This window comes from Leuciscus leuciscus (assembly GCF_965113295.1).
Source record: "Leuciscus leuciscus genome assembly, chromosome: 8".
In the NCBI taxonomy this organism is placed as follows: Eukaryota; Metazoa; Chordata; class Actinopteri; order Cypriniformes; family Leuciscidae; genus Leuciscus; species Leuciscus leuciscus.
In genome coordinates this window covers 21,048,678-21,058,702 of record NC_138732.1, presented here as the reverse complement: position 1 = coordinate 21,058,702, position 10,025 = coordinate 21,048,678, and the positions used below count along the sequence as shown (strand labels likewise).

At 36.6% G+C, this 10,025-nt stretch overlaps 1 protein-coding gene across 1 annotated transcript; it reads left to right on the top strand.

Annotated features, from left to right (window-relative positions):
- Positions 1-3: 3 nt before the first annotated feature.
- mtmr7a (myotubularin related protein 7a) lies at positions 4-9,437 on the top strand. The gene is made up of 14 exons (XM_082178000.1): positions 4-704; positions 1,484-1,606; positions 1,738-1,900; positions 2,975-3,132; positions 3,219-3,347; positions 4,911-5,045; positions 5,135-5,267; positions 6,273-6,382; positions 6,466-6,591; positions 7,698-7,747; positions 7,838-8,038; positions 8,154-8,288; positions 8,518-8,644; positions 8,811-9,437. Exons 1-14 carry the CDS (start codon positions 681-683, stop codon positions 9,171-9,173), a joined length of 1,977 nt encoding a protein of 658 aa, XP_082034126.1. The 5' UTR covers positions 4-680; the 3' UTR covers positions 9,174-9,437.
- Positions 9,438-10,025: the final 588 nt, after the last annotated feature.

Here is a 10,025-nt window from a genome sequence, read left to right as displayed (position 1 = left end):
TATTATAATTACTGCAATATTCCATTAAAAAATAAAAAATAAAAATTTTGATTTCATGGTGACTTTAAAACCAACCACCCTATATGATACTCCCATTCTCCAGTAATTTCTGAAATTAATTCTAACATGATGTTTTCGGATTAGAAACAGAGACTTGAAAACATATTTTGTGCAACTAGATAGTGTGTCAACAGACAAGTCAAGTTGTATCTTTCTTCCTGGCCAACTACAATGGAAATGTTGGGCTTTTTTGTATCCTGGATTTCAAACATCACCTCTGGAGTTAAACATAATTGCATTTATTTGAAGAAAATGACATACATGCTCTATACACTCACACGAATACCCTAATACTTTTAGCGTACATATATAAACCATACCGATGATGATTACATTTTCTTAGCTTAAAAATCACGATGAAACGTGTTTGGAGCGGGCTTTAGGACCCTGCAGCGGGCCACGCACTGAGCGCAGCAGCGCAGAGACCTGACGGTGAATCACTACAGATGACGGGAGGAGCCATATCCCTATCAACCCGGATTCAAAGAAGCGCAGCGTTTATAACAGTACTTGAAATATTATTGTGTTTACATTAACACAATAACACTCGTTCAGCATGACACTAAGAAGTATTTCTGTACCCCGATAAGCTGCACGCGCCAGAGGTGTGGTGGTCAGAGATGGAGCACATCAGAATGCCAAAGGTAATGTCCAGCATCCATGATACAATGATTCTCTTTACATGCCATGAACCACACTTCTCCATGCATTGCTTCCACATGTCTCATCATTTGTAATTTGAGGTTTTATGCTTGTAAATGGATTAATTTACTGGAATCAATGAAATCAGCACAGTCACTGAGACAAATGTTCAAGGGGGGAAAAGTAAAGGCCTGCATCTGATCAGTTATAATTTAAAGGAAATTACTGAAAAGCCATATTCACATTAGGAATGAGTTTTGCTATTGTGTGCCAATTGATCGTATATGATTTAGACACAGTATCACCACAGGGCAGAGAGATGCTCACTATTATGTTTGTGGTATGGTACTTTATAGTGCAGCATCACTAATACTAATGTCTAATTCAGAGGTTTTAAAACTGGGGTTCGGGACCCCCAGGAGGCCACAAGTGAAAAATGTGATTAGGGATTAATTAGTTCTGTATTAATCTATTAAATCTATTAAATTAGATTAAAATAAATAAGAATTCTCATTATTATAAATTAAAATTAAATAAGCTAATAAATAATACATTTATCGGTACATTACTATAGGGAGTACAAAAAATAATAATAATGTAACTTAGTAGAAATTAATTTTAAATCTATAACATTTATTTTCCAGTGTATAAACTGGCCATTTATAAAAGATAGATGATTTTTTATATTTTAGGATGGGAGTTCCTCACATGAGGGTGATCATATAGGGGGGTCTGTGGCATCGAAAACCCCTGGTCTAATTAACTTGGTTATATATTGCAGGTTGAAAATGTCTGGTTAGTGGATAGAAGCTCCTCTCGAAGAACTCAAGTGGGCACGCTCTACCTGACAGCCACACACACTATCTTTGTAGGTAAAGGATCTGAGAACAGAAATGAGCTGTGGGTAAGTGCTTGCCATGTCAAATGTATTAACTAATGCCATTGATATTTGCAGTTTATCATCATTGTCAAGTATTTCTGTGCTTAACCGTCTTATAAGTACAATAACTGACACAGTATGCTTGTTTTTCACAGGTTCTGCACAGTTTAGTGTGTAATGTTGTAAAGCATAAAGCATCTCAGAGTGGATACCCTTTATTAATCCACTGCAAGAACTTTCAGGTCATACAGTTTATTATTCCTCAAGAGAGCGACTGCCATGATGTTTACATTTCACTTTCACGTCTGTCTAGACCAGGTGGGTCACTTTGCATACATTAAGAATATAATGTCAGTGTATTCCATTCTGCATACGAGTGCACTATTCTATACCATTCTGTAGTGTGTGCGTAGTGCGTTCACACTGAATATTCTTAAAAGAAAAAGGCCCGGATGATGCACTTACTTAACCGGAAAAACGAAGTGTGGAATGTGGACACTTCATGCACTCAACTGCTGCATTTTTCCTAATCTACCGGAGGGGGAAAGGCTGTCAGACTCCGATACTGGATTACAAATGAACCTTTTAAAATTCATACACAGCACCAGGGCTGGACAATTCTGGCCATCAAGATCCATTTTCCTGCAGAGTTTAGCTCTAACCTTATTCAAACTCACCTGAAAGTAGCTTTTTAGTAATCCTGAAGACCTTGATTAGCTGGTTCAGGTGTTTTTGGTTAGGGTTGGAGATAAACTATGCAGGAACATGGGTCTCGAGTGCCAGAGTTGCCCAGCCCTGCACTACACGGTTGAGTACTTAGTGCAAGAATAGGCAACGTCGGTCCTGGAGTGCCGTTGTCCTGCAGAGTTTAGCTCCAGCCCAAATTAACTAGAACTAGTTAATCACGTACTTACTAGGCATACTAGAAACTTCCAGTCAGGTGTGTTGAAGCAAGGGTGAGCTAAACTCTACAGGACCGAGTTTGGACACCCCCTGGTATTAGTGCATTTGGGACACAACTTCTTGTTGAAATATTGTTGCAGACAAGTCAGCATTTGAATGTTTAATATACCCCTGGCTTCACAGACATGGCTTTAGCCTAGTCCCAGACTAAAATACATGTTTGAGCTATTTTAACTGAAAGCAACTTGCACTGAAATATCTTAGAAAATGTCACTGCCATTGTTTTGTCACAAGATGCACACCAGTAATGTTTTTTTTTTCTTTTTCTAAGCCACGTTTAATTGAACTAAGGCCTAATCCTGGCTAAATCTAAAGCCCTGTCTGTAAACCGGGCCATAATGTTCAAAACAAATTATAGTTCTTCAATACACTTTTCTATATTTTAGTGTACATGGACATTTTGTCATGTTGTTTCCCCTTGTCTTGCAGAAAAATATGAAGAGTTGTATTGTTTTTCCTTCAATCCTAATGCTGACAAAGCTGAACGGGAGCACTCATGGGACTTTTTAGATATGAAGGCTGAATACAGTCGAATGGGACTTCCAAATAAGCAATGGCATGTCACCCCCATCAACCGAGAGTACAGAGTTAGTGTATCACCCACCAGCACTATGTAAACACAATCAGTATGTTTTTTTAAAATTTTTTTATAACTTTTCTTTTTGTGACGCAGGTGTGTGATACTTACCCATCTGACTTGTTTGTGCCTAAATCCGTCACCCTCCCTGTCATCGTAGGGAGCTCTAAGTTTCGTAGCAGAGGTCGATTTCCCACGTTGTCATATTACTGCAAGGAAAATCATGTAAGTCTGCCTCCATCTGGCACATTCTCTCTGCAGTCTTAGCATTCATCAGCCCCTTTTAATGAGGCTGTGGAGAATTTGATCCTTTCTTTCATATGTCCTTGCCTGCCAAATACTTTGTCATCAGATTGAGGATGCGAGTTCAAGGTTCAAGAACATATTGTTCTTGAGACTTGAGTGCTCGGTATATAAAAAAATTCAAAAACTCAAGAAGAACCATAAATGTGATGCAGCTTGATTAAACTCCAGCTTGGTATGATTTCTTTACAAAGAAAGAGCTTTACAAAGAATTACAATATAATGGATATTTTAAAAGCATGGTCAAGCCCCCTCTGTACCCTCTTGGGTTCAGCACTCTGTTAAAAGACATTTCATTGAGGTCAAATATTCCCCTTGGATTCTCTGTGTTTTCTTTTGGACACATGAATTCAAACCACATGGAGAAGCTTGTGACCCCACATAAGGATCATAATGGTGAGGCCCTAAGGGGTCAGTTGTAATCCACCCCCCCATTCATGGTTCATTAACCCCAAAATATGATTAGAACAATGTCTAAAAATGTAATATTGCAAGCTCAGAGTTTTATGAGGCCAGGGCCAAATTCTCATGAAATACCCATTCCACTGAGAGAACATTGTAATCTTCTGTTCTTTAAGTTTAATTTATTAATCAAATATGAAATTATCAGGCTGGGAATTACTCTGAGGGTGTATGGTAGCTATTCAAATATAATTTTGATTTTCAAATTATTCAAATTGAAATGTATAATTTTATACATTTGAATAAAATAATTTATTGCTTTTTTTTTTAGCTCGGGTCCCCTTTCTATGGAAGTTTGTTTCCGCCACAGTCAGAATTGGGAGATATAATCTCGCAAATCTGAGAAAAAGTCTTTTTTTTCCTCAGAATTGGACTTTATAACTCATAATTGTGAATTTATATCTCACAATTCTGAGAATAGAAGTTAAAATTGCGAATTGATATAAACTCGCAATTCTGACATTTTTCTAGAAATTGCGAGTTTATATCTCGCAATTCTGACTTTTTTCTCACAATTGCGACATTATATCATGCAAGTCTGAGAAAAAAAGTATGAATTGCAAAATGTAAACTCGCTGTTGTGAGAGAAAAAAGTCTGAATTGTGAGATAAAAATCGCAATTACCTTTTTTTCTTTTCTTTTTTTTTTGTATTCCATGGTGGAAACAAGCTTTCCTTTTGTTCTTCAAGCTGAATTTATATATTGAGCATAAAAGAATCAGGCTGGGAATTACTTTGAGGTCAGAAAAATGCATTTTTACTAGATTAGTTTATGGAATGTATTTTTTTATTAATTACATTTAATTATGTATGTGTATACATACTACTAATAAAATGTAAATATATTTTCATGTATGTATTTATTTTTATTTTTATTGGTTTATTTAAGCCATTTTGCACACTAAAATAAACACTGAACCACTAAGTCTTGTCCTACACTAATATGAAGAACTAATGAGTAGTTTTCCATGTTTTTTGGTCATGTCTTATCTTGACACCAACTCACATGATGTCTTTTCTTTAGGCCACAATATGTCGCAGCAGTCAGCCTCTTTCTGGCTTCAGTGCTCGCTGCCTGGAGGATGAGCAAATGCTGCAGGCCATCATGAAGTCTAATCCTGGCAGCAGATTCATGTATGTTGTGGACACCAGACCCAAGGTCAGTCCGCTTAATATCAGTATTCAATGGACCCGATATCAGAATTACACATGAAAGACACTGTATGTGAGAATCTCATGCATTTCCAGCTAAACGCAATGGCAAACCGAGCTGCGGGGAAAGGCTACGAAAATGAGGACAACTACTGCAACATAAAATTCCAGTTCATCGGCATTGAAAACATCCATGTGATGAGGAACAGTCTGCAGAAACTCATAGAGGGTATTGTCTCCATCTTATTAAGTGAGAAAATGAATTGACCCATATTAACCAGTGTGTTAGATCCAAAGATCCTTCTGTTGAACCAGCTTGAACCAGTATATAACAGCTCCCCTTCAATTTTATGGGAGATCTTGAGACCACTTAGCGTTTTATCATCTATAATAAAGATGTTCTGCAATGAAGCCGTAGATTGTACCACAGGAGAGTTTCTTGGCAAAGCAGAAAGTGTAGTAGGGGTGCTTTGAATCCATCTGGCTTTTATTCCTCGCCTATTTTTGTTTTGTTGACTTGACGATTGGGGACCTTTTTCCCCCTGATTTAGAAAAGGAGGGCGTGAGAATGATATCGTCTAGTGTTGAAGAAATAATAGCGGCACTGGGTGTGATAGCTTTTTGACCCGTAAAACATTAGGGAGTCATCTGCTCGAATAATCTTGTAGGCTTCCAGCAGAGACTGTTTGAGATTTCATTACAGCATGCTTGATTCTTCCTAGAAATACAGTCAATTTGGTCCCTGCCACCAAGAGTGAGCGGGTTTGTCAGTATACTGGCTTCAGCGGCTGTCATCTGGAGTGTTCTCATGGGACGTCACCAGCCCTTAAATACTCTTATCACATTTGAACTGTTGACATATCTAAGCTTACAGTGCTCACAGGGAATGTTTATGTTGGTTTGGAGAAAAAGAATCAATGCTACTTATAGAAATACAAATTTATTTGGTTGTCATAATAACTAATGAGCCATAAGACAGAACTGTCATCAAGTCAATTTATCAGCTGTGCATATTTCAAGTAACATAAATAAAGAGGACACTTTTGTTAGTCACTAGCTTTCTTTGCGAAGCCAAAGTAAATATTGACCACTTAAAAATTCCTCATATCATTTCCCTACTGTAAATTCTCAATAAAGCTCCTGGTTTTCATCATCATCTTTTCACAGGATCGTATATAAACTTTAGTGGTGAATTTGTCTGGATCTTCTCAAAGTGTCTTCTTCTTTTTTTTAGTTTCTGCACTGCGTTCTCCCACCATGAGAGAATTTCTCTTGGGGCTTGAAAATTCAGACTGGTTAAGACACATCAAATCGATCATGGAAGCTGGAATCTTCATATCTAAGGTAAAAGATCTCTTTGAGAGTCAGCCCATGCATGAGCTCTTGCTCCGGTACTGATTTCATGTTCTTACGTGACACGCACACAGGCCGTGGCAGAGGAAGGGGTCAGTGTCCTGGTTCATTGCTCTGATGGCTGGGATAGGACGGCTCAGGTTTGCTCTGTGGCCAGTGTGCTTCTGGACCCCTACTACAGGACCCTCAAGGGACTCATGGTAAACGGCAGCATGCACATTTTTCATTCAAGTCACTGAGTTCACAGTGTAAGAAGATGCATTACTGACAGGCTGCCCATGAGTCTTGCTCATTTAATCATAAGGATCGACTCAAGCCAGATCTCTGCTGGAGAGGTTTCATTCAATAGCAGAGCTCAGTTTAGAGAATCATCTCTTACTTAGAAATGTACCTTCATATGGGGTCAATTTAAAAAGAAAAACATAATTTCTAGCACAGATTAAGTCTGTCTGGGAATACTATCTCATTTCCTGATACACTTGCAGTAAGTCTGTGCAGATGCACAAGCACCATCAAACGGAATTGCAAAAATATTGCATGTTTTCCAACAGGTTTCCCAACAGGTTTCCCATGCTGTTCCTCTGCCTTTTATTAATCAGCTAAACAAGATGGTCAGAACGCTTGAAAAAAATGGATCAATGTTCTGCTAGCGCTACAGTGTTTGCACTTTTTGAAGAAGTCAGTTTACAAATGACTTATAGTTGTCTCTGCTTATGAAACTGGGATATAGCCTAAAGACTTTTAACATCGGAAATTGACATTTTACCTTTAAACTGTTCTCAAGTACACTACCACTACACGATTTCTTAATGTTTTTGAAAGAAATATCTTATGCTCACCAAGACTGCATCAAAAATACAGTAAAATATTGAAATGTTATTACAAATTAAAATAATTGTTTTCTATTTTGATATATATAAAAAATTTAACTTATTCCCATGATGGCAAAACTGAATTTTCAGCATCATTACTCCAGTCTTCAGTGTCACATGATGCTTCAGAAATCAATTTATTATGCTGATTTGGTGCTCAAGAAACATTTCTTATTATCACTGTTGAAAACAGTTGCTGCTTAATGTTTTTGTGGAAACCTTATATGGCTCAATATTCTTTGATGTATGGAAAGTTCAAATAAACAGCGTTTATTTAAAATTGACATATTTGGTAACATTATAAATGAGTTTACTGTCACTTTTGATCAGTTTAATGTTTCCTTGCTCAATATAAGTATTAATTTCTTTAAAACAAAGTTTTACATTTATTTGAACAATAGTGTAAGTAAAACCCTGTTTTATTTTATGTGTAGGTGCTGATTGAGAAAGACTGGGTTTCATTTGGACACAAGTTTTCACACAGGTTGGACTTCATCTTAAAATTCACTCAGGTTTTCTGATGTTCTAGATGCGATTGCTCATTCTAAATGTAATTTACTTCATGGCATTTCAGATGCGGTCATCTAGATGGAGAAGACAAGGAAGTGTCACCGGTTATAGACCAGTTCCTGGAATGTGTATGGCAGTTTATGGATCAGTTTCCCTGTTCCTTTGAGTACAATGAGAAGTTTCTAATCAGCATCCACAACCACGTTTACTCCTGTCACTATGGCAACTTCATTTGTAACAGCCAGAAGGAGAGGAAAGATCTGTGGTAATTGCCCTGTGTATTTGAGACATGAATGAAAAACTTGATTTTGTTGTTAACATTTGGGGTATAGTAGATTTTTAAAATCTCTGCATGTTTTTTTGTTTGTTTTTTTCTGTAGCATCAAAGAGAAAACCCATTCCATATGGCCTCATTTATGGGAGAACAAACTGGACTTCATGAACCCTCTGTATAAACCCGATCAGAGCCAGAATCAGAGACTTCTAAGGCCCAGTACTGCCCCCTTCTGTTTTAAGTATGTCAGAACATGTTAACATAGTTTTTTTCCCCTGTATGTATTGGCTTTGTCTCACTATTTTGACCTGACAATACATATTTTCCCTTTCTTGATTCTCTTTCTCATGAAGCTTTTTTTCTTTAGTCTTAAGCATTTATACATTTTTAAATGTACAGAAGAAATTGTTAAATTATATTTGCTATTTGTTTGTTTAACAGCAAAAATGGTTTGTCTTTTCTGTGTTTAGATACTGGAGAAGGCTGTATAATAGATTTGATCGTGAGTTGCACCCACGTCAGTCTGAGCTGGATTGTTTGATGACTATAAAAGAGGAAACACAGCAACTTGAGGAAGAACTGGCTGTCTGTGAGCAGGTACAACATCAGATATTTGCCATGGTAGTTTTTATCATTTTATTTCGAATCTCTTTTGAATTACAATAAAATTGCGCAAAGTAAACGTTGTTTACTTAATATGCATGTTCTACAAATACAGAATTTGCCATTTTAACTTTAGTGATCAAATATTTTACCTTTGCAGAAACTTGCTGTTCTGGGTAAGGAGCGTGCAAAAACGCTTTACATGCAGAAGGGTTTGTTGGACGGCAAACAACAGACGCTTTGGTCTTTACCTTTAGATGCAAGCCTGGTCAATACTCCTCAGGATTACAATGGTGGCTTTATAGGTGCTGCTCCCAATGTATTCACCTTACAACAAGGAGAGAGAGAGAGCGCAGAGATTAGCCTGCTTGGAGACAAACCAAAATGCTCTGATGCTGACAATAGTGACCAGGAGTCAGGAGTGGCAGATTTCAGCTCCCATTCTTCTGGTGAAGAGTCCTTGCCAAGTGAGGACAGTGTGAAGGATCCTGACTCAGATGAGACTGGCCCCAACAAAGCATGAACAAATGCCACAGTTTGCAAAATGAGAAAGCTTTAGCGTCTAAGAATGTGATCAAGATAAGAGTGTGAGCATTTCAAATTATGCAAAGATATTGGACATTGTGGACATGTGTCTCATGTGTATGGCACTACAGAAGCATGTCTTTCTGTCTGAAAGCATATTACGGGTGTACTATGTAAAGAGTGATGTTTTATTCTAGTATATATATATTTAATTTCTCATTGGCATGAATTCTTTCAAAACATTAAATGCATGAAAAATAAATGATCTCATTTGAATTTTTTGCACTTTATGCACTTGAATAACGTGAATACATACATTAAACTTCAGTTTGTTGTGAAATTAATATGATATTAATATCTTTAAGTGTGCTTAGGCCTGGCAAATGTTTGAAAACAAATTCAAAGAATCAAAAGAAACCATACCAAATAAGATATATATATATATATATATATATATATATATGTATAAATACTTGTTACACGATGTGATATTTATTACATCATGCTTTTGGTAATTTAAGAAATGAATATTATTGCAATAATTTTGAAGGATGGAGACAATATGTTGGTCAGTTTAGATCTATATTGCAAATTTGCTCACCTATTTTAAAGTCTTTGTCACAAGGTGTGTAATTTTATTTAATTTTTTGGTCTCAAAACAACAGTTGATTGTGATTTATTTATACACACACACACACACATATATATATATATATCCACTAAATGAATATTATTTTACTTAAATTTCACTTAACTGAAACCAGTTAGTTAATCCCTTAGAGTTATTTTTTTATTGCAAGAAAGATCACAACATTTACAAGCAAATAAAATATAAACTTTTTTTTCTAAG

Coding starts and splice junctions, on each gene's coding strand:
- mtmr7a (XM_082178000.1), top strand. CDS start 681: ATGGAGCACATCAGAATGCCAAAG. Junction 6,592..7,697: donor GGACCCTCAAGGGACTCATG/GTAAACGGCAGC, acceptor TTTTATGTGTAG/GTGCTGATTGAGAAAGACTG. Junction 8,289..8,517: donor ACTGCCCCCTTCTGTTTTAA/GTATGTCAGAAC, acceptor TTCTGTGTTTAG/ATACTGGAGAAGGCTGTATA.